Raw genomic sequence first — 25427 nt, forward strand, 5'->3', positions numbered from 1 at the left:
TCTACGCACTATGCGGTTTTTAAAGATGGTTAGAATTGACAGATCTAAATAGGTTTTGAGTTTTTCCCGTAAAGATCACGACCTGGACAAAGAGCCAGATGCAGAGAGTCTGTAAATGTCCCAGCACAGAATGTGATAAGTGGTGTCAAGCTATCAACCTAAAAATGTCACGATACCCCCAGCAAAGCTGTAGAGGATCCCTATCCTATGGAAGCCATTGGATATGGGCGAAGGATGGGCAGTACCTCCATGCCAGGCATTGCAGTCACCATCAAAGTACTCCAGACACCTGGATTCAGCATGCCAGCCCAGCCAGCAGTCCTCCTTTGGGGCTTTTCTAGGGATGGATGCGTAGGTGAGACCCAGATCCCAGTAGATCTTTCCACTCACATCTACCTCCCAGTAATGGTGGCTTGAGTTCCAGCACTGGAGGCTGAGCATATTAAGGGTGGTGTCAAAGTGTACTTCATCCTCAAGGACATCCTGTTATACATCCATGAAAGTGGCACAGCCCCCTGCAGATGAAATAATTAGCTTTTGGTGGGCGGTGGTAGGATCAAGGGACACTTCTGTGAAATCTGAAAAATCGACACAGGTGATCCATTTTAGAAGTGTAAGAAATATCTGTTTTGACCTAAATTTATATCCAGGAAATAATCTATGTACACACACACACAAACACACACACATACTTTGGTGCAGCTATCATTATGATGACTCCATAGACATAATTATTTTTATACTGTACGAACTATAGATTCTATACCCTAACCTAACCTAAACCTAACAAAAAATTTCTCCATTTTAACATTAAAAAACATAGTTTAGTAAATTTTTTAAGTGATTTGAACAATGGAGACACTAGAAATGTCAGCATAAACCACATTAATAGCATAATACCCTTGTAATTACCCATTTGCAACCTAAAAATGTCCTCATAAACCACCCAAACTATACATTTTCATAGTATTGTGGAAAAGTTTTAGGAACTCTTAATTAAATTTGCGTAGTGAGGATTACTTAAAAAATAATGCCAAAAACAGTTTTCATTTATTAACTCCATACTAAGTTGAGAACACTTCACACAAATTACGAATCACAAATTCTCCTAGGTACATCTGGACACAGTTTTTCCTGGTTGTAGGAAGATATGATGTTCCAAGCTTCTTGGAGAATTAGAATCTACAGGTCTCAAATTCTTCTGTCTCTTCATGTAATTCCAAACTGAATCAATGTTCAGTTGGGGCCAGGCCATCTGTTGCAGGGCTCTCTGTCCTTCTTTTATATTCCATTCACAAAAGGAATATTTGGAAGTCAAAAATGTATATTTCCCATTGACACCCTAAATTTCAAGATATCAATAACCATCTGAAGACAAATGTTTTGTGAGACATCTTATGTGCAAATTACTTTTGCATAGTAATATATGTATATATACATGTATATATTTATATAGTTCAGTCTGTTTAAGATTTATGCATTTCAGATTTCTGACAAATTTCCACTAAAACCAATTAAGTAATCGCTAAACAACATACATACATAACAGCTATTATGAATTCAGAATAATTATTAAATTAAAATTAATGAGAAGGTATGAGCTTTAAAAACTTAAAAACATTTTAAATTAAATTAATTTGAATGAAATGTTTTATTATTTAATTAAACAAATATTTTTTTGAATGCGGATATATGAAAAATGAAAAATTTGCAACAGATCAACAATGTTATGCTATTGCTCATTAACTCACATCTCTTCAGCAGTCTCTTAGCAATGGGGGTCTGAGATGAACAGCAGTAGATTGTTGGTTTGTCATAGTAACTGATCTGCTTTTGCTTCATCAAGTTTGACTAAACCAGAGACTATCGCTGTTAGCAGTTCCAGTACCCTGCCAATAAAATGAAGATCAGCATAGCAAAAAAAGCTGTACCTCTTTATTAAAAGATTATTACCTTCAAGGTTATTTACCTTCTTTAAATACTCTGTGGATTATGAGCAATAAGCTATTATTCAGAATCAGCTCATCCAGCCATTTAAAACTGTAAAACACACATACAATGTTCCTATTACCTAACAGATTTAACTGAAATAGGTGTCTTGAGCAATCACATCTGCCTTTGTGGCATAGGTTCTGTATAAAGTCTAAACAGCATAACGTCAGGCAAGCATCCCGACTTTTTATTAGCCAGTCAGAAATGCTTGCTGCCTGTCAATAACTTGGTTGATGTGCCTTTAGGGTTTGAAGAGAGGATGCTGAGTCTAGCAAAAGTTCAAATCAAAATGACTGAAATCGCTTACAGCCACTTTAAGAGCTTATGTTTGTGCCAAGAAGCTAAAGAGTTCTTCATAACTGCAAAACATTCTTCTTGAAATAGTTGGCAAACATTATGTCTACAAGAGTAATGCCTTTGCAGGTCATTCAGATTGCATTTTGTCAGTCAAAAGCATACCTCATATGGTGATAATTCTCTATTAAAAGCATAGGTGTATTACAGACCGGGTCAATGAGGCCAGTGCCAAGGGGCCCTTGACTACCAGGGGCCCGGCGGGCCCTGGGCTGCAAGGTCTGGCAGCCCATCAACTTTGCAAAGTAAAAGGTTTATATATAAGCTTGAATATGTGGCCCCCACAGCTATCAGCTTTTGCAAGGCCCTCTCAAAAGGGCCATGTGACTGTGACCCCTGCTTAAAAGAGGTTCTAAATATACACTCTCAAAGATTTTCCTGTCAAAAAACAGTAAAGAACTGGCAGCAGGATTGCCAGCAAGTTAATGTAAAATTAACAATGTCTTGCTGTTGCTGTAATTAACAGCTAGATACTGTTTTTACAGCTACAATATACAACTGTAATTTAGCAGCATATACCAGTCAAATGACATACTATCTACTGTTGTTGAAATGTACAGCTAAGTTCCCAGCACGCACTGCAGCATGAAGAAATTACTTAGATTTTTTTACTATTTACTGGTTTATTTTTATGTTGTTTTTGTTGCTTGTATTTTGATGTTCAGCTTTTAATTTTTATGTAAAAGTATGTTTGATAATTATCACCATTGTTGTGTTTTGTATGCCGAGTTTATTTCTGTTTTTGTTTAACTTAAACATAAATTGACTGGGTGGAAAAACTAAATATAAAATTAAAGAAGGTCCAAGGTGCCAGCTCAATAGAATACTAATCACCAATTTTTTTTTGTTTTTGCAGCCCCAATGCATTGCCAAAGCATACATACTTATTCAAGCTCAAAGGCTTATGGGTATTTCACCATTATAACCCACAATGCAGTGCTTTACTGTTATTTTACTGTGTACAGTTTTTTTTGTGTTTTTTTTTAGTTTTTCATAAAACAAATACACTGTTCAATCCTGCCAATATTTTACATTCAATATGTACATTGCTTCAAAGGTTTATTTATACTTTCTTAATTTGACTTCTCATTAGACAGACAAGTGAAGGCTGATGTAAAATGATAAAGAACAGTAGAGAAAAAAACATCATGAACACTAACCGTAAGCCACAAACTTGAATTTTCATGAGGGGTTTTAAAATACAATTTTCAAAATGTCACAAGCTTTCACCAGGATGGCATCATGACTTTGAATGATAATTTTCTCCTAATGCCTTGCAAACAACAGCTATTTACCATAAAACTAGTCACTTCACAGTGAATCTTCTCTTGATCTCCCAGAATGCAACATTTTTAACAGCAAACTATTGTACTGAAGAATGTCAGTACATTGCTGTAGGAATTTGGCTATTAATGTATTTAATGCAGGGCTAGATGGTTAGTATATAGGGTGACCATACATCCTCTTTTGCCCGGACATGTCCTCTTTTTCGAACATTAAAAAGGAGTCCGGTCGTGATTTCTAAATTTGCAAAAATGTCCGGGATTCGACTTTAGTTGCATTATGATGGGCATCTGGTATACTTCATTGTGTGTGCGTGAATATTTGCATTGCTTTAACCCGTCTTTGTAAGTCCCGCCTTCTTGCACACCAATTGGTCAATTTATAAGAGAGCTATTGGTCAAATTCCTGCCTGTCAATCTCTCTAGAAGCGTTGTTGTTTTCAGCATCAAACAGCTGCTTGACAGTAGCAGCAAATGACAGATGAGTGGAAACAATGCCCAAACGAAAGTGCAAAGTTACAGAAGATTTGCAAAAAAATGTATTCCCATGCTTTCGTCCATGTCGAGATCCATGGGAAGCAGAATGTATGACATGTAAAGCGGCACTTATGTATCAGTTGCAAATAAAGGCGCAAGTGATTTAGAAACACACATTAGCTTTGCGAAGCATAAAGGGTCAGCAAAAGGTGAAAGTTCATCAGGTAAATTAACGGACTACTTTTTGCGACCAGGTAAAATTGTTTTCTCATTGCTTAATTTTTCATTGCCATTTAAAATAATAGTAATAGTAAATGAAGGTACACTCATGGCATCAAATGTTTTATTTTAGTACATGGACATTCAAAAGAATGTAGGGAATTTGCATTTATTTATATATATTTATGTTATACTAATAGAGTTTCTTTTTCATTGTATTAAAGTTTGCATTCATAGTAACACTATTTTGAACACTATTATTTCCCCCCTCCCCAAGTATATATAGTATACTTATTATAGCAATGTCGATTTCTTCGAGTTGAATCGACATTGACATTGACATTGAGTTGAATCGATTTGCTCTTAATTTTGATATTGTCTACAATGACAGTCCGTGCCACCCATGCTGTTTGTGTAGGAGTACAAATGAGAAGAAATGGAAAGAAAATGAGAGCAATGAGTGGAGAACAATGTATCTGTTCAAAAGATTAATTCTGAAAAAAGACTCACCCTGTCCCCAGACTGTCTGTCACTGTCTATCAGCACTTCATTCAGTTGAAACGCGAAGTCTTTGAGAAGGACACAGTTCATCTCAATGAGGTTTGCTTGAATCATGTGCTTTAGCCACCTGGCGCTCTGCTCATTGTTGTGAGCATCGCTCCACTGCCCTCCGTTGTTGTTGGAAGGTGACTGCCTCCAAATGGCCAGTAGCGTCCTTCACACGCCTCCTCCAAAGAGGCTGATCTTGACACCGCTGGTACTAGTCATCGACAAGTCCTCTCAGTAATCCACATCCTCTTGTACCTCATCACTCCATCTCTTCTCCAGACCATGCCGCATCCGCTTAGCTTCCTCTATCCGGCCGAACAAAAGCTGTTTAGGCATGCGGTAGCCGGGCATGCGGGCTACATGACCCAGCCAATGAAACCTTGCCTGCCGGAGGAGCTCACCGATGGGACTTTGTCCACATCTTTCAAGGATTTGTGAGCTCCTCACACAATCCAGCCTGGTTAAACCCAGGATGGATCTTAGGCAGGCTAGCCTAAATCTTTCTAACCGACGAAGATGTTCCATTAGGGGGGTCCACGTTTCGCAAGCATAGAGAAGGGAGGGAATGACAGTGGCCGAGAATACCTGAAGCTTTGTGCAGAGTGACAAACCGGGTAGCTTCCACACAGCGTTACGCAACCGATGAAAAGATAATGCCGGAGCTGGTCATAAGCACACTGCCCAGGTATGGAAAACACTCCACTCTCTCCACAACTACCCCATCACCAATTGGGAGCTGTGAGTGTCCGATGGTACATAATACCCAGGCAGGTGCTTAGTTTTGGTTGGGCTGATGGTAAGGACCCATCTCTTAGTGGCAAGCTCCAGGTTCATCAGCAGTGCCACCAACTCCTCCTCTGAGTGAGCAGCAATCACCAGATCATCAGCATACATAATATGGTTGATCAATAGGGAGCTATCCCTTGACCACACCCGGGCATCGATCAACCTCCCATTATATCTGTACAGCCATCGAAGGCTTCACGAACCACGCGGTTGAAATAGATATTCAATAATGTGGAAGCCAGAGGACATCCCTGTCGCACACCAAGGTGAACAGGGAATGGCTCCGACTCCCGGCCATGTAGTTTTACCCGGGCCTGCTCGCCATCGTGAAGGTCATTAATGATCGCGAGCAGCGAGTCTGGGACTCCGTAAGCACGAAAACAACCCAGAGCCCAAGCCTACTGATGGTATCATAGGCCTTGACCAGGTCAATAAAGCAGAGATGTAGGTCTTGCTGGAATTCCCTACACCTCTGCTGTAGCAGACGGACAGAGAATATGGCATCTGTGCAAGACCGCCCTTTCCTGAAACCACATTGGGGCTCTTCAAGCCTATCCTCAGCTTGCCTGGCAAGGCGATGTTGAATAATCCTTGCCAGGACCTTTCCCGGCACACTGAGGAGCGAGATGCCGCTATAGTTGTTACAATCCGTGCGGTCCCCCTTTTAAAAGTGAGGGACCACCAGGGCATCCTTCCAATCCTGCAGAACCCACCCAGTGGTCCAGACTGTTGTTATGATGTCATGTAGGGCAGTCTGTGCACAAACACCACCCTCCCTCAGCATTTCACTTGGGAGATCATCTCTGCCTTTCCTGGTCTCAGGCTCCGGATCGCCTTCAATACTTCCTCCAAAGATGGCATCTCAGCCAGCCACCCACATGGAGTGACTTCTTCCTCCAATATTTGAGGCACCGCATCCCCAGCAGGGTCATCCCCACTTTGTCCCACAATGTTTTCCAGGCTGAGGGACTTCCCCTTCCCAGGACCTCAGAGAAATATTCAGAAAATCTGCAAACCTGTTCCTGGGGGTTGGAGATTGGATCTACGTTCTTTCCCCTAATGATGGTTATAGGTGTGGCTCTGCAATAACTTTCTTGATAGAATTAAATAGCGATTTGTGATCGTGGGCCATTGAGGCAGACTCCATCTCCTCAGCAACCTGCGACCACCAACAATCCTTGCAGTGCCTCACGGCTCTCCGAACCTCTGAGCGAAGGCTGCGGTAAGCCTCCTCATTCTCTGACGTGGGATGCTGTAGATGATGAGAGCGGGCCTGTCGCTTTTTCTCAGCCAGCCTGAACACCTCCTCCGTCAGCCAGGGTTTCTGAGGAGGTCTGGACCATGTGCACAAAACTGCCATTGCAGTTACATGAGCCACAGTCCTAAACCTTGCCCATTCCCCCTCGACATCCAGAGAAGTGGGGGATGATGCCAACCCCAGCTGCAAGCGATGTGAAATTCTCGTTTGCAAACTTTCATCAGCTAGCCCAGACCAGGCCACTATGGGTTTGAGAGGGGTTCTGGGATTACACCCACCACCGGAGTGGAAGAATGGCAGGCACATTTTACAAATGACACACACACACACACACACACACACACACACACACACACACACACACACACACACACACACTGAATATTTTGTGGCATGTCTTGTTGGTTAAGAGAAAAGGCAGATAAATGAGTATGCAAGAACAATTAAAACATTTTTAAACATAAAAATGTGAGCAAATAAAACTTACCTGACACTGATTCTTCATTTCAGCTTCATGAACTGGTTTGTCATACTGACTGAGAGAGTTTTGATGAAGGATATGCTTATGTTGCTTTCACAAAGCCTGTGGGACTAATTTGCAACTCGTGAGATTTTAAAAGAGCTCATGCTTCACTAAGAGTGAAAGCAGATCACATTGGTAGGTCACAGTAGCACAACCTTGCCAGAGATAAACGTCATAAACCTTGACATGCCACTATGACGCATTTGTCACTGCAGTGCTTGCCACCTGTGACAGTTCACTCACGTAAAACCTTCTCCATTTTTAGAGGTGATTTATAAATCCCATGTGGATTCATAACAATCAGGCTCTGTAATACAGACAATGCTCTCTACAATGAGGCTATTTATGTAACTTTCAGTGAAACAAAGTACAACAAGTATATTCTGGGACATGCTTGGCAGGAAAGTGAAGGTCAGTTACAGCTTTCATGCAGTAGCACGCAGGACAGTCCACATTTCAGGGCATTGAAAACAAAAGAATAGATTAGAATGAGAGTGAACAGTAGAATAAATAGGTGAAATTCATCTAAAATAGCTAAAATCATCTCCATCAGAATAAGCACAGATCAATCCACCAGATGGCAGCACAGCATACACACCTAACTAAGTGCCTTGGAGAGTTTAGGAGTGTTACTTTCTAGGGCTAGGTAGCCATTGCTCATACTCATCATTGGCTTCCCATTTCTAAACCCTTAAACTTAATTTAACAAATATTAAACAAATGACTTGTTTAATAATAGCACTGTTAGTGCTATGGACATGAATCATACTTTAAATCTTATGGCTTGTTGAGGAGAGGTGTGCTAATACTGTCCTTACTGGCACCTGGTGGCCGATTAAACAGGACGAGAAGATAGAGACTTCACGTGGACTCTTTTAACCTGGGCCAGTAAGTAACCACCCAGCAATCACCCTGAATACCCTCACCCAGAACACCCTAGCATTTTGGCAGCGAGTTTTGCACAGGAAAAAACACGTATCAGAATGATGGCAAAAAAACAGAGAAAACAACAGCATGCTATTTTGCACAAATACACTTAACAACAACATTGAGCAAATTCCATACAGAATTTTGCATCCTTGAAGGGGACACCATTCAAAATGTCATAGCAAAGTGTGTAGGCAATAGTAACTTCAAGGAATTTCACGGTTTATAATCATGTGATCCTATGTGATGCATTTGCTATTCACTTTGAAAACTGAAGGTGTGTCCCGAAATCTAACACTTCTGCATTATTCTACACAATTTTCTGGTGTAAGTGGTGCGAGTAGAATGTTTACACTGGAAATACAACAAAAATATGTGTTCTACAGGTCTAAACTAAAATATGTTGAAAACTAAAATGTTATGAGGAATGTTGGACACTTTATGCACTCAACGCTAGCGGCTTGCCCTATGTACAGGAATGGGCAGAGTTACCTGGTCGCAGTGCTGGCCTGACAAAACAATTATAATTAATGGTGAATGTGGCAACAAAACCTGTGTGAATACAGCACCTTGCAAATGTGAGTTGAATGCTTTACCATCACCCCACGCGTGTGAAGTATATGTACATTATTTGAGATATAAGAGTTGGACTAATTTTGGCTAACATGCTAAAGTGCATGCCTAAAACATGCTAAAGTGCATTTAAAACCTCACTTCCATCAGTTGAAAAATGGTGAATGCTTCCATGTAGTAAAAAAAAAAATAGAATTCCATTTGGGACAATTCAACACTTTCTAAATTCATACACTACTGTAAATGACTGAGTGCATAGTGTATATTGTAAGTGCAAAGTGCATAGTTTGGCATTTGGGACACAGCTAATCTGGGATTTAATCTGTTCAATGTGTGAAGCACTTTGAGTGCAGTGTCCGAAAAAGTGCTATATAAATGCAACATTCATTCATTCACATTCATCTTGAACGCTCGTATTGGTAGTTTTTACATTGCTTTTTATAGAGAGTGGAACCAGAAAACTATCCAGCTGCAGTTAGAATCATCATGGTGGCACCTAGTGATTATTAAGGAAAACTGTTGATATGAGAATTATAAAGCATTCCATACAGACACAGATGAGGGACTGATGGCCTGTTCCATTCATAGCATGCTTATAAGGGCTCTGCTCTTCGTAGTGAGTAGAGCATAAGGTAAGGATGCTTACTTTCGATTGGAATTCGTCCATTGTCATTGGCCTAGATTTCTAAACAAATAAAAATGATTGCATGGAAATATAATTAGGACAAATAAAGCATTATCTCACTTGTCCTCTATGATTTCCTTTGTCCTCAACTTGCACCATTTGTAACAATAAAGCACAGTTAGCTTTACAAATACTTTCTTAAATGCACACAAGTGCACATTACAAGACTCAGAGGTGGACTGGAAAGACCACTGTGAGCCATAATCCACCTTTCATCAGAACTTCCTGTGGAAATATAGTCCCTTAATTTTTCCAGTCTTCACCATTAGACAGCAAAACCTTGACCCCACGGTTACCTTCCCTCTGGTCCATCTTTAATCCACTGTCTAATAGGCAGCACAAATTAAATCTCTGCTGTTGGACTTCAATAAGAGAATATTGGCTCCAGTTATCCAATTTCCTGTTCCATATTCCTCTGAGTACACTCTATGGGCTTCTTTAATGTAGAGACCTAGGCCCACTTAGAGAAAGCAGGTCTTTAAGAACTTTTTATTTTTATATTGACAACATCTCTATAGGTTATTAATTAATTTGGCAATAAAAGCAAACAATATTAAAATATTCTGATATTCAAAGGGGATAACCTGAAGCCACATCAGGTATCGATGAATGGCCTGCTGTTTGCATTTCTTTTCACAAGCAAGTGTAACACATTTCTACCTTAGCTTAGCAACATAAATCTTTCAATTGTATTTTATACTATATATATATACATATGTTATGAATGTGTGGAAATCAGGAGAAGGCAGACGGGGAATTCGGATCTAGACGCGGTTTTATTTACAACAACAAATAAACAAACACAGGAACAAATGAAAAGTCCACGATGGGAAAAATAAACTCAAACACAAACTAACGCACAGGTGAACACAGGTTGACAAACATCCACGAAGGGCAGGGATACCAAGAACAAACACGAATGAAGATAGCACACACTGGCATAAGCACGAACATGAAACGATAACGATTGACAAAGGAAGGAGGAAACAGCGGGGTTTAAATAAACAGACACGATGATGACAAAATAACAATCAGGTGTGGACAATAACGCAGCGCTGGCAGTGAGGGTCGGGAATGATGGGAAATGTAGTTTAACAAGGACAGTGAAACACGGGGCAGACGACAAGGAAAACGTGACATGGAATTTGATCAGTGACGAGTGAAACAGAAAACACGGGGCAGACAACACGGAACGTAACAATATATATGTATATATATATATATATATATATATATATATATATATATATATATATTAAATGTAAATCTATAACATTATTCTTTGTGTTATATTACCCTGACATTAATAACAATTAAAAAAATGAAGAAAAAAAAAAAAGGTCAACACTGCTGTGATAGAGTGCCGTAACACACCTCTCTATATATATGTTTTACATTTTTGGAATGTCATGAAAACATAATAGTGGATTTTTTGTTAGAGCAAATGGAAACTTAAAAATCCAAAACAGATATGTGAGTAGATGTTGTTATCACAAATAATGTACTATTTAGACTTGGATAATTTTTAGAATTCTAAAAGGAATATGTCTATCTTGGTGACCAAGGTGCATGAAATGTTAGATGAAGAGTATGTCAAGTGTCACTTTATCTGTAAACTGGACTAGTAAAGCATGAGTGGGTGTGTTGCACTTGACACCTGTTTATGTTTGGCAGAGGACAGTCCATTAAAAATGTACAGAGTTTGTGTAGTTGTACTGGGTGAGGTTAAGTGCTTGGTAAACCTCTAAGTATTGTATCAAAAAAAGAGACAAAAGAAACAGCCCTTACCGGGAGTAATCACACACTGTTTTAGACACCTATTTGGTTCAGGGTCACATCCATACTTCAATCCTTTCTGCAACTTATCAACAGCTACTAAAACAGCATGTTAGCAAGTTAAGGACTTTTTGTCACTCTCAGAGATAAGGGAGAATGAAGAGGAGAAATGGGATTGTAAGGAGAAATGCTCTCTCTACTATATTCACTTGCACTTTTTTTAGATTCAGATTTTCTACAGCATCTTAATGCTATATTCAAAGATTTACTCATCCACAACACAGGGGTGGTTTATGACTATAAAGGGTCCAAAGCCAAATTTTCTTTTAGGGCCCCACTGGGCCAGTTATCTTTAAGATTAAATAATATTTTAAAGTTGAGATCCATTTTCATTGATTTAGGTATCTTCTTATACTCTTTATTTTATTTACAGTCAGATTAATTCTAATCAACACACAGGGCAGAAATTTAAATAAAAAATGCTCAACTGAAACTGCTGAGCAGGCTCTGTTCCTTAAGAGACAGTATACCATTTTAGCATAATGAACGTAAACTCAAAATAAATACTGCAAATTATGAATACAAAAACAAGTAGGTAACAAAATGTGTGATAAATGTGTAAGTGTGCATATATTTAAAGGGACAATAATACATTATGATATTCTTATCTTCATCAAACACTTTAAAATACTGAAGAATTTAACAAATTGTTTCCTACAGCATCTATGGATGGATTTGGTTAAACCCATGCAGAGCCCTGCTCCATAAACCTAATGTAAATCTAGTAATAGTATTACTATAAAATAGTAATAATTCTTTTTTGACGTAAATCATGCAGGTCACAATGGAAATCTAAGGCAATTTTTTCATAGTACAATTTAAATATTAGATATGTAATCCTATTTTCATATTTAGGTTCCAATCTTGTGAATATTTTTTGTTGAAAATGTTTTGCTGACATGACATTTAACACAGTGCCTTCACTATGATATCATATGCAATTTCCTGATATCTATGTATTATTGCTAGAATGAAAAATTTGTAAATTTTTAAAAAGCTAAAATGTGATTAAAATGATCTCCAAGAGGGTTACAATGCAGTGTACACATTGAAATGTTTTGATTGTAAATGTAACAGCGCCAACTAATTAAAAAATATCTGCCATAACTACTATAATCTGATCATACCATTGTGTGTATCAAAATAAAAAAAACAACTAATCAAATGCTTTCAAATATTCACACTGCTTTATTGCTTATGTTTAAAGTCTATTTGATGGAACAGTATATTACTAACTTTCTTTTTAAGCTACATCCAACAAACTTTGCAAAGAGTTCAGGCAGTTCTGGTTCAAGCTGCTTTATCAGTTCTTATTCATCTGAATTATGGGGTGCGTTCTACTCAGAAGTGATCATCCCTCTACCCTATTCCTTTCAAGACGTCACCAAGGAAATCATAGAAGACAAGTGAGAGCTTTGGAGGGCTGAAAGGTGTGAGGCTCAAAAATAGTGGTCATTTTATTTGATTGGAAATTCATTTTGGAACAACCCTACAGCTTGGCCACCATTACTATTACTCCCAACCAAGTGCATATGTAAAATAACTAGCTGTTCACACTTTAAATTCACCTATGAAGTTCACCTATTTTATTAAAGTTATGTCAGTATTTAAAAAAAGCTCATTTTTTAATTGTGGGGCGGGCATGGCTGGAGTAATGATGATTAAGAGATATACAGCAAAACCCAGTTCAATCACATTTTCAACACTAATTTTCAACACTATAAACAATAATTTACAAAAAAGTTAGCACATGTTGGTTCAATTCAGTAAATACTGAAGGGGCCTTGTCAAGGCTTTGGGGCCCACTTACTTAAGCGTATATAAAACAAATGTAAGTTCATGTGCTGTGAGACCTTGCCACTGGGCCCCAGGGCACTGGCCCTGTTTGTCCGGTCTGTAATTCACCTATGCCACAACATAATGATGAGTAAATTATGACAGAATTATCACTTTTAGGTGAAGAATTCCTTTAACAATGTTGTCCTTATTGATCAATAATGCACACCATGGCCAAACAAGAAAAGTGCTGCACTATCCTCGGACAGGAAACTCTTTCCATGTTAAATTATAAAAACTATTTTTTATCCCCTAGACCTTCCTGTTTGGTTTAGGCAGCAACATAAATAACGGAACAAAGGCTGCACATACAGGTCAGAGCAGCTCTAATGAAAACAGTGACAGCCAGGCACTATACAGCACCACTCAGCTTACAGCTCATCTCTTATATTACCATCTCACTTACTGTTCTTCCCCAGAGCTGGGAAAAGCTATCCCCTGTATCTGCAACACTAATGGCTATTGCCTTTTGGGGAGTTTTCAAGCAGAAGGAACCGGCAGACAAGCAGCAATCGCTTAGCTAAATGTGGACTGCAATCTTGAAACAGAAAACTGGAGCAGGTTGCTGGATGGGCTGAAATGTTATTTGGATGATACCCGTGCATTAAAGCAAGGGGAAGCTGTGTTGAGTTTTTCATTGAGAGGCAGCAGCAGGGCTCGCCACGATAAGGAAATAAGGCTAATGTTACCTGATCTGGTATAATGTGAACCAATTACTACTCCATTGCACTTCATTACATAACAGTAATAGGGCCAGGGTGAGCCATGCTATATGAGCAGCCGGGGGAAAATTGAGTGGTCATTGATAATATGATAAAAAGTGACTGAGAGAGAGGCCTCTCAAACAAATTATTGAAATTTACAATGAGTAGGAGAAACAGAATAACCTCATTTAGGCAACCGTGGGCTAGCACTTGTCCAAAGTAGCACATCCATCCATCCGTCCGTCCGTCCGTCCGTCTGTCTGTCCGTCCGTCATTCCATCTGTCTGTTCTCTATAGCCTGTCTGTCTGTTTGTCTATCGATCTGTCTATCCATCCGTCCATCTTTTTAAAACATTTTTAAATACATAGAAACAGCCATATTTATATTAGAAATATTGTCTCATCTTGTCTCTTCTCTTCTCTCCTCTTCTCTTCTCTTCTCTTCTCTTCTCTTCTCTTCTCTTCTCTTCTCTTCTCTTCTCTTCTCACCCTCAGAGAATTTCCACTTGTGCTCCTACCAATAATAAAAAAAAGAAATAAGGATGGGAATAAATCAAAACTGTCTCTGTTTAACCATATTTTTCAATCATTCACTGTAATCTGATTGTGTTTACCTAAATGGGGAACATTTTAAAGTATTTTTAAAAACTTAAATGGGGTTTAGGCTTGGAAAAGATGCTCATATGAAATGGTGTGCAAACAGTGGTAAAAGATTTCAATCGTTATTTGGAGAGGCATCAGACTGGTGAAAGGAAAATTAGCATTGAGACTGTCTTCTGTTGATAAGGGTCTTTGTCGACAGGAATACCAAGAGGTGTGAGTGACACTCCGCATTTGGCTTCACAAACATACTCAAGTGCTTGGTAAATGTAGGAAGAGCGTATGATGGAGTCAGAGTGAGATTGGTAGTGCTGGTATCCCACTTTGTCAAGTACGATCCACTATTTAACATAAAAACAACATATTTATAATTTTTTACACTTAAAATTATGAGCTGTTCATGAGGGAAAGCCACAACAACTGTTTTTGTATCAGTCAGGTCAGTATAACATGACTTGTTGAAAATCAAGACTAGGATGTTGAAAACCAGGATTTCTGGATTTCCTAGTTAAATTAACATGACAGGGGGTGTGGTTTTATAAGACAGCTTATCTTTCAGTTTAATTGTTTGATTTACTGTTGCTCAATGATTGGTGCAAACCCTCTGTATTTTGGTTATAATAGAGTTCACTACAAACACAGCATTATGGAAGCAAAACAATTTTACTTGTACATCTTGAGCTACATTGTACATGTATTTTTCAAACCTAATAGCTGCATATGTAAATATTAACATATAGCACATATAAATTTAGATTTTATTTGAGACTTGAAAAGTGTGTGCGCATGCGTCTAAAAGATTCAACAGAATCCACACGAATCCCTGTCTCTGTTATACACTAGTAGTAAAAATAAAGAGAAATTAAGAAAATATCCATTTATGAGTTCTCTGGGGCTTACCATAAACATGTTACAAGCCACCTGTACTGGAAATTTAATACTACAATTTAAATGTATGCATTTTGCAGGTGCTTTTATCCTAAGTGACTTACAGTGCACTTATTACGGGACAATTTCCCCTGCAGCAACCTGGAGTTGAGTGTCTTGCTCAAGGACACAATGGTGGTGGCTGTGCGGATTGATCTGGCAACCTTCTGATTACCAGTTATGTGCTTTAGCCCACTATACCACCACACAATAACATTGTAAAAAGGTTACTGCAATGCACATAATTTAAGAGGCATTACAGGTCCAGTAAAGCTAATCACCAGGATCTAAATAGGCAATATATTGAATAAACTCTTCATTGATGAAAACTGTTGCGAAACAACTTATCGTAAGCACAATCTTAAACCACTATTTAAAGATCATTTTGCTTTCATCTACTGTCTGTGTTCTGCTGAAATAGCTCAAACATGATAAGCATTCAATTTGGAATACCAGCTCTGCCTCTACAGTAATCGCAAAGTGGATATTAATCAGTCCTATTTATCTATAAAAGAGTGTGTGTGGGTGTCTGGCTCAAGGTAATTGTTTCATCCTGAATAGAAAGTTGGTGTGGTAGTCTCATTTTCATACTTAAATGCCCCTTTCAGGCCAGACCAAATCCCAGAAATTAATGCTGTTAGCACTGCCAATCTTTCTGTGCAGAAATATGCAGCGGTAATTTGTGTCCGTGATGGTATGTGGAGTAAGAATATTAGCTGTGAAAGCCGAGATTGCAAACTTTTGAAAACTCGTTTAAAATGCTAAACTGCTCCGTTACTACAAACAGTGAGATTATTAGGGTGGTGGCGGCTCAGTGGTTAAAGATGTGCTCTAATAATCCAAAGGGCACCAGTTCAAACCCCAGAAAATTCAATTCATCACCTCGAGAGTTACTGGAACCAAAGTGCAAAGCATGTAACCCCCTTGTTGCTTTAGGGTGGCAGTCCATGTTGGTATACAAGTCTACAGATTTGAAAACATCCACTAAATACTTAAGAAATATAATTTGCTTATGATTCACTGTTCAGCTAAATAGGTCATGTGTGTCAAAGAAATGCATTGCTATTTTCATTTGTGATTTAATGATGAATGCTTTATATTAAGAGCTTTTCTGAGAGTTTGAAAAGCAATGTAATTCCATGGTTGCATTGTAAACACTGTTGACAAAAGCATCGTAAATGTCCAGGAGCAAATGTATTATTTTTTAATTTGCATGTATTTATTTGCTCATTATTGTATTATGTTGGTTTTTATAATGGAACAAGAGCTTAACAAAAGAAATGAAACATTTCCTGAGGCCAAGTCCATATTTTATATGCTGTAACTATCCCAATGTCTGTTGGCATGCATTTGCTATGTGTGAGAGCATTTAAAAAACCATAATACATTATTTTCTTATACACTTTTATACACCCTATTGTAAGTTCTCAAGATTTAACACCAAAAAAACCAGACCTTTTCTACACACCTTATTTCCTTAATTTATTAAATTTCACATTCACAATTTAAATTGAATCAAGAAATAAAAAATCACTTTTCTTCAGTGCTCTCCAGCGTTACGTATTGGCTAAATCATGTGATTATTTACAATGGAGGTGCACTTAGCAGTTATGTAATTATACCTCCATTCATTGAATAAATAATTACCTAATTTAGACCTTTTTGTCAGTGATTGAGCAGATAGTCTGGTATGCTTGCACTTCTGTAGAAATAATGGATTTATGTGGGGTTGTAGATCTCTTTTCCATGTTCTCGTGCCTCAGGAGAAATACTGTGTGCAGTACAACTGCTCAACATCGCTAACAAACACAGTCTTTGTATGGAGACTAACATGACACCCAATGTGGAGATGGTAAGCTTTCTAAAGTTAAACGCATCACTTAGCTCATTTTAAAAGGCTTTGAACAGAGACATTAACCTGAAATATATGCGGGCCTCTTCCTCCAGCTTAATCCAGTATTTAATTAGAGTGGGTCAAGAGCTCGGGTCGCGTGCCTGACTGATCGCTGCTTAAAACTTGTCCACTGCACAAAGAGAGTTCTGATAGAAGGCAGCCACGGGAATGAGTGTCGATCTCAGTCAAACTCTGTCACTGGTTATTCTTACAGAAAGCGAACAGTGAAACCAGAACACACAGATAGATATGCTGCAGTAATGTTGTAAACAGCGATAGATGAGTGGATAGATAAAGGAAATTACAAAAGTCGAGGCACTAAACAGTTAAGCCTGTTTAACCACTTGACATGGTACCAACCTTTAGTAATAAATTACATTTTTTCTTTTAGTAACAATATTATATATATATATATATATATATATATATATATATATATATATATATATATATATATATATATATATAGTTTACCATGAATCCAGTTGAGGAATTAACAAAATAATCAAACTGACTGCATGGGATATTCAAGAAAGAGTTGTTATTCACTAAATACTAGCAATATGGTGAAATGTGTGCCAATTAATTTATACATTATTTCACAGCTGAAAATCATTTGAGTGGCAATGATCATTTGTGCTTCTATCTTACAGCCACTAGAGGACAGAAGTTGACTGCAAAATTCCACAGATTGTACCATAAGCAGACATGATGTTCCTATAATAGCCTGCTCATCTCGAAGTCAAGGAACAGGGGCAAGATTTACAGTGAAATTATTCAGTTTTAAAAGTTATTACAAATCCTAATCTAAATAATTTCATAATTCTAATTTTGACAAATGTTTCACAATTATTTTTACACAAGTCAAACATGCATTGAATTACCCAGGTTGCCTTGTCATATAAGCCTGCACTGTGAGACGTTCTGCCAGAATAAACACACTTAATTAATAATTAGCCCAGTGACAATATAACTGTAATTTCATGTTATTTTCTCCTTGTGTTGATTGATAGTGTTCTCAAGTGTTATATGAGCCTAGGAGCCTACTCTCCTGTTGCCCATATATCAAAGATATTAAAAATGCTAAATGTAATGGAACACCACTCTTTTCTAGAAATAACTTGAGATATTAAATCAAAAAGTTAAACCACACTTACCTCAATAATTGTGCTAAAGCAAAAACAGAAAATGTTGTCCTAACAAATGGAGGCAGAATTATATATATATATATATATATATATATATATATATATATATATATATATATATATATATATATATATATAATATTTTAAACCTTAGCCATGCTAAATTTGAATAACATGAGTTAATAAAATATTATATCAATGATTTGTACTTCTGATATTAAAAACAAATGATTATTGACAATTGTTTTAAAGGCATTAGAAATGATGATCCAAGAAATATTTGCCTTTTGTTACCATCATGCACAAAACAGGAAGCAGAGACCCGAAAGACAAGAATACTGACACGCATGCCAATTTCTGGGCCTGGTTTTCCTCCATTCATCAAAGTAAAAAATTAATTAAGGTAAAAAAAAATCTTTAAAATCTAATTAATCAACTGCGATAATAGAGTACAGAGACCACTGCTCATTTTAACAAATGAAACCACTGTGAAGTGTTTCTCTTTCTGTTACATTTTGTGATTATTGTCTTTGGCACCATCATAACTTGTAAACCCTTCTTCTCAAAATATTATTATTATTTTTTTGTTATTTTGTTTGAGTAGGGAAAAAATTAAATCACACAAATTAGTTCAAATAAATTTACCTTGATGAGAATTTAGAATGTTCTCTTTCTTTTGAGTTTACAAAACTCACACTTTTTAAGTAACCTGAATTGTTCTATTGTTTTGAGTTTAATGAACTTACATCTTTAAATTTACAGAAACATAATTTAACTGAAACCGGGCATGTGATTTCTGTTTCCCAGCATACTTTGCATGGCAATTGATAGGGTAGTATATGTTGAAATTATATACTTTGTGCAAGATGAATGTAAAGAGGGAGACTTGTTTGTGTTATTTAGAAGAGTTTCTGACATTTTAAAGTTTTTACCACCTACTTACCATTATGGTAAATAGCGGAGCTTGAGCTTAGGTTGAGGACAGATACAATTTAAGATTGTTCATCCATTCATTTCTTTACTTGTTGAGCATTTGCTATGCTAGCATGTTGATTCCAATTAATATGTATTTTGAATTAACTGTGCTAATTCTAGCAAAGTAGATTTTCTGTGCTTGAAACATTTAAGTTCAGCTTGCATAGTAAATTTGTGTTCAGGCAAAGAGTTAAATTAATGTATAAGTAACAGGGCACAGAACCCCTCCATGTTAAGAGCAAATAACATGCATGTGTACCACAAAATTACAATCTCAAAGTTCTATTAACTTAAAAAATTTATTAGGGTTTACAGTGCAGACAAAAGAGACATAATTCCTTTGCTGAAAGGGAAATTCACATGAATAAACGTTATTCACTTCTACTTGACATCATTCCGAAACTGGTCATCCTAAGCAGAAATAGCCTACTGTAGATCTCAAATTTTCGTCTGTGAGTAGGCTATGTCTGAGAGGGAAGGGAGTGTGTCGCAGAGACAGGACAGGTCTGTTCCACTCCCAGCTCTTAACAAGCATAGTAATACATCAGTCAAAAGCAATAATTTTACAATTAATGAAATTTCAATTTGCCTTCAGAGCATTTCACATTGACATTTTCCACATTGCAACAGCGCTTTGATAAAGTTTTTAAAATGCAAAAATGCCTGGGTGTCAATGTGCCTGCCAGAGGACTATGGTACTTAATTTTTATCACCACATGCCCAGGGCAAAGAAAGCCTGAATGTTAACACTGGCACCATTTTCATTATCACCATATGATTATGGATTTTACTGTGTTTAGCTGATAATACAACCAGGAGCTCACCTTAAAAGAATTCGCTGGGAGCCTCCATTTCCACCCAAATGAAATTTTCATTTGACAAACAAGTGCAATTAGGCTGCTCCTCTTGTTCAGTGTCAGTCTGTTTTCTGATTGAACTTGGACCAATTTAAAGACGCTAAATGAGTTTGAATAATTTACATTCCAAATGTCTCGGGGACATTAGCTTTTGGAGTGTTAAGTGGCAGCATGCTTTTTGAAGTTGCTGATGATTAGATGTCATCCTGCCTTTACCTGCACATTTTGCAGCATACTTCAAAGTTATGGAGTGAAAAACCTATATAACTTGAAGTACAATGAGAAGTTAATAGTGATTTTTTTTTTCCTTTCTTTTTTGGGGGCCAATTCTGTTAGGGGGAGAGAAAATTACTTTAATATGTGTGTAATGCACTTCGTTAGCTTTAATGCACTTTGCCTCTCTCGGAGGGGGCCTTTTTCTTATTACAAACGTAAATTTTTAGTTGAAAAAGAGGATTTGTTTTTGTTAAATTCTTATAACTAATAAAACACAATCAGCTAATTCAACTAAAACATTTACTAATTGGGATTTAATAAATTAAACATTAAATAAAATGTAAAAAGCAGGTGCATAATTGTCAGAAAATCAACCATTCAGAAATGCTTTCAATCATTGCACTCACTGCTATGTTTGAACAGGGATAGTTTTATATATATATATATATATATATATATATGTATTCCATGAATACACAATTTCTCCTAGAGTGTTAATTTCACCTGAATCCAAGTCATGTTATTTAATGGTAGGAAGTGACTTGATGTCCAATGTTTTCCAGTGTTGTTTATTCTATATTCAAACAACAGACACTCACATACGCAACATTTGATGTGTTATAGGTACAATATCCTAATTATGCACATTAACTTATCATTAGAACTGGAATCCTTAATATTAGCTTTACTGTGCCCCACCGAATAGAAAACAAAACAGTCACTAGCCAAGAGAGCATTCACGCATTCCCTTGGTTCCCCCCAGAACGGGCAGAGGTCTCTTCGACTCAATGACATCCAGTTGTTGTGTAAGTCTGCCAAGTCAGTTTATGGTTTCCCGTCCAACAGATCCAGTTTCCCTGTACAAATGTGCCTATTGTGAAGCCTCTTGGCAGAGGAGACATAGTTACTTTAATATTTGCGGGCAGGATAACCTGCTGATACTGAGGAGGTCAGCTTGCCTCTCTATTTGCCTCCCTCTTTAGATTATAACTAGTTTCCATGACTGCAAGCAAACTGAGCCTGGCTTTATCACTGTCCCTGACCGAATCAGAACTGTCATTCCTGAACAATGAGCGTACACAGAGTTTGGGTCAAACTATGTATGTTTAAAGGGGTAGTTTACCCAAACAAGAAAATTCTGTCATAATTTACTCACCTTCATTTTGTTACAAACCCTTATGACCAGACTAGTGTTGGGTAGAAGTTAACACTACTAACTTAAATACATTTCAGCAATATGACAGTTGCTAATTAATTTTCATTATAGTGTCACGTTTCCAGTAACAAGCTACATTTTCACAAAATCACAACATAAAAAAAGCTGGAAGAAATTAAACCCACTCACCTAAACCATCCTCTCTCTCTCATACTGTATGTAGTGCTGGTAAATACATATAATTTAAGTGAATCAATTCTTGTAAATTAATCTGTTAATATTTCAGTGCGATTAATTATTTAAAGCTACACTGTCACTTTTTTTTTTGTTAAACATAACTAAATGTTATCATTGTGAGAGTGCAACAAAAATCCATCTTCCAAACCTCCATGTCTTTATCCAAATACACTTTGATAAACCTATAATAATTTATATTTTAGAGCTGGCGGGACGGATTTTGCGGGAAATTGCATACATATGTTATTCGCCCCTGCGTGTTGATGTCATATCCATACTCAGAGAAAATAAGCTCCAGCTTATAGCACGTGTATGGTGTGGGAGTTGCTGAAGCTGAACGTTTTTTGTCACAACGAACAAGAAAAATAAACCATGGATTATTCAAAACGGCAAACCTTGCGATGGAATCACCGGTTGTAAAAACAAAGAAACCCAGAAGAGAGCAGAGTCTACAAGCAAAAAGGGAAAACGACAGAGTCCGCAATAAAACCTGAATCAAAATTGGCTTTAAAGGGGTCATGACATGGGTTTTTTTATTGTAATATTATGTTCCCTTAGGTGCAATTATAGTATTAATATATTTTTTTTAAAAAAAAAACTTTTAAAATCTAGTGATTTATGACCTTTTCCCACCCTGTTTCTCATCCTCTGATTCAAACAGTCTGTTTTGGGGGCGTTTTCCATTTAAGACTTCAGTGTTAACGCCCACTGTTATGATTGGCTAACGTCAGTGCCTATGTATCAATTATTGACGCCCCCAGCCAGAACAATATGCAAGTAAACTAAGTAAAAACACTGTGATTATTCATAATGAATGAAATTGCGCTTTAAAAAGTAGTTTAAAGTTTAAAATAGATTACTTACAGTTTGCGTCGTCGTTGTTCCCAGAATAGTCGGCACGGACTTATCTTTGAGCAACAGTTTTCTGGCAAAGCCAGCATCATATTGAGATTTGTTCTCAAAACAGTCATCCTTAAAATGTACAGAACAAACGCTTAAGTTAACACTGCCGTGACTGGGACGTCCGCAAAAAATAAACTGCATCCATTTTTCCCTGACGTCTGGATCTTTCGGCAGCTTATTCAGAGGTTTTGTTTGACCACAGCCAGGAACAGCACATCTGTGTGGCATCGTAATTTTCCTGTGCACAAGTAGTCTCTGTCAGAGCTCGCTGTCCATCGACTGAACACTTGTGAGGCGACGGCGATACTGAAATGAGCGTAGTTGTCTTGGCGCTTAAAGCGTAGTTATCTTGTGCTGGAGGCGGTCATATGCAAACGCTGGTACGTCACTTCTAACCGTCACGTCACTTCTAACCATGAATCCAGAACGAGCTGTATTTTGAGCTTGATTAAATAAATGATTCGTTTAGAATGGGGAGGACGTCTTAAAATATTAAACTTGCAGGACGTTTTAATGATACAAAGACCTCTTTTATACCAAAAGATCAAGGCAAATTTGGTTTCTTATGTCATGACCCCTTTAAATATATACAAAATTATACTTGTAGAAAATTCACTTGGTAGCACACGTGTATTTTTCTTTACAATGGCAATAATTTATATAAAAAAAAACCTTTAGTCCTAGGCTTGCCAAGGACATGTGAGTCTTGAAATGATGTAGACACCTGGTTGGTAACTATGACAATCTATAAATTAGTTACTTGTGTGGTCTATTTGGCCCGAGTATCCTGCAGTTATAAACATTTACAACGCTTATCAGACTAGCAAGTGTTATGTCTAATGTTATTCAATCATTGCCAGGTGATGATCATTACCATTCTCACCTCCTGATCTCGCTCTCCATTCACAAACTGGTGCTTAACCACGCCCCCACCACCACATACCCCCATCGCCCGTCTCAGACCGGGGATCATCTGGCCTGCCCAGTACCCCCCCCCCCCCCATTTCTGGAGAGAAAGTCCGCAACAGCCATCTGTGCCCCCTGGTCTTTGAACCACCTCGAACTTAAAGGCTGAAGAGCCAGATACCAGCGGGTGATCCGCGCTTTGGTATCCTTCATGCGATGGAGCCACTTGAGTGGGGCATGGTCCAAACAGAGAGTGAAAGCCTATCCCAGGAGGGAGTACCGAAGGGTGAGAACCACTCACTTGATGGTCAGACACTCCTTCTCAATGGTGCTGTCCCTCACCTCCCTCCCCAAAAGATTTCGGCTGATGTATAGCACCAGGCACTCCTTCACCTCCACCACCATGTACAACATGGCTCCAAATCCCCTGTCCGACGCTTCAGTCTGTTCAACAAAAGGGAGAGAAAAATCAGGAGCATGTGACAACTGCCCACCACAAAGTGCAGCTTCCACTTGCATAAATGTTTCCCGCCCGTCGCAGCGACATCAGAACCGCCCTCAGATGCTGCATATGCCTCTGCCAATCATTACTGTATATAATGATGTCATCTATGAATTGTTGTAAGCAAAACGGTGTGGAGACGGCTGTTTCTTGCGGGTCATGGGAGTTTAGAGGATCTGCCAATAACCCTTCATTAAATCCAGTGTTGAGAAAAAGCGAGCTGCGTCCAACTGCTCGAGCAGTTCGTCAATGTGAGGCATTGGGTATGCATAAAATTTAGACACCACATTGACCTTTCTATAATCCACACAAAACCACACAGAGCCATCAGTCTTCAGAACCAGCACCACCGGGCTGGCCCAGTCACTGTGGGATTCTTCTATTACACCCATATCTAACATGGCCTCTAATTCTTCTCTAACCACTTTTTTTGTGCTCGGGTAATCAGTAGGGATGACTGCGTGCCACTACCCCTGGGGTTGTTTCAATATAGTGTTTTATGAGGTTCGTATGACCGGGAAGTGGCGAGAACATGTCCGATTATTCTCTTTGCAACTGGGCCATGTACATGATTTTCGACAGTGAGAGGTGGTCTCCGCAAGAGACCGGGGTGCTGCGATTGTCTTTTAAATTCCCCTACGGCCAGAGCTCCTCCCTCTCCGGTACCACCATCGCAAAATCCATGGGGACCACCTCCCTCCATGGTTTTAACAGGTTGAGGTGGTAAATCTGACGTCCTCTGCTCATATCTGTTCATTTAACCTCATAATCGACTTCCCCGACTCTTTGCAAGCAATTAAGAGATTGATGTGGGTAGTAATACAAGGACTTTATCTCCCGGTGTAAATTCCCATAGCCGAGCTCCAGTTATACAGCAGGGTCTGATGTTCTGTAGCAAATTCTCCTGTGATAGTTGCCCCAATGTGTGGAGTTTTGCTCTCACGTCAAGAACATATTGAATTTAGTTTTTGCTGTTTGAGGGTCCTTCCTCCCAACTCCCAAGACAGTTCTTGGTATCAATACCTGGGTTGTATCTTCCTTTGTCTGAGTGCTCTGTGTCACTCGATACAACTGGTCATTTAATAAGTTTGGATATGCAAGTGA

General features: G+C 38.1%; 1 protein-coding gene across 1 annotated transcript; it reads right to left on the bottom strand.

The window, feature by feature from the left end:
* Positions 1-29: 29 nt before the first annotated feature.
* Positions 30-24715, bottom strand: LOC127660343 (zinc-binding protein A33). The gene is given in 7 exon segments (XM_052150469.1): positions 30-159; positions 161-578; positions 1752-1786; positions 1788-1983; positions 8861-8877; positions 24123-24265; positions 24617-24715. Coding segments are annotated over 7 exon segments (1038 nt in total).
* Positions 24716-25427: the final 712 nt, after the last annotated feature.

The sequence above is a fragment of the Xyrauchen texanus genome, chromosome 20, assembly GCF_025860055.1.
Source record: "Xyrauchen texanus isolate HMW12.3.18 chromosome 20, RBS_HiC_50CHRs, whole genome shotgun sequence".
Lineage (NCBI taxonomy): Eukaryota > Metazoa > Chordata > Actinopteri > Cypriniformes > Catostomidae > Xyrauchen > Xyrauchen texanus.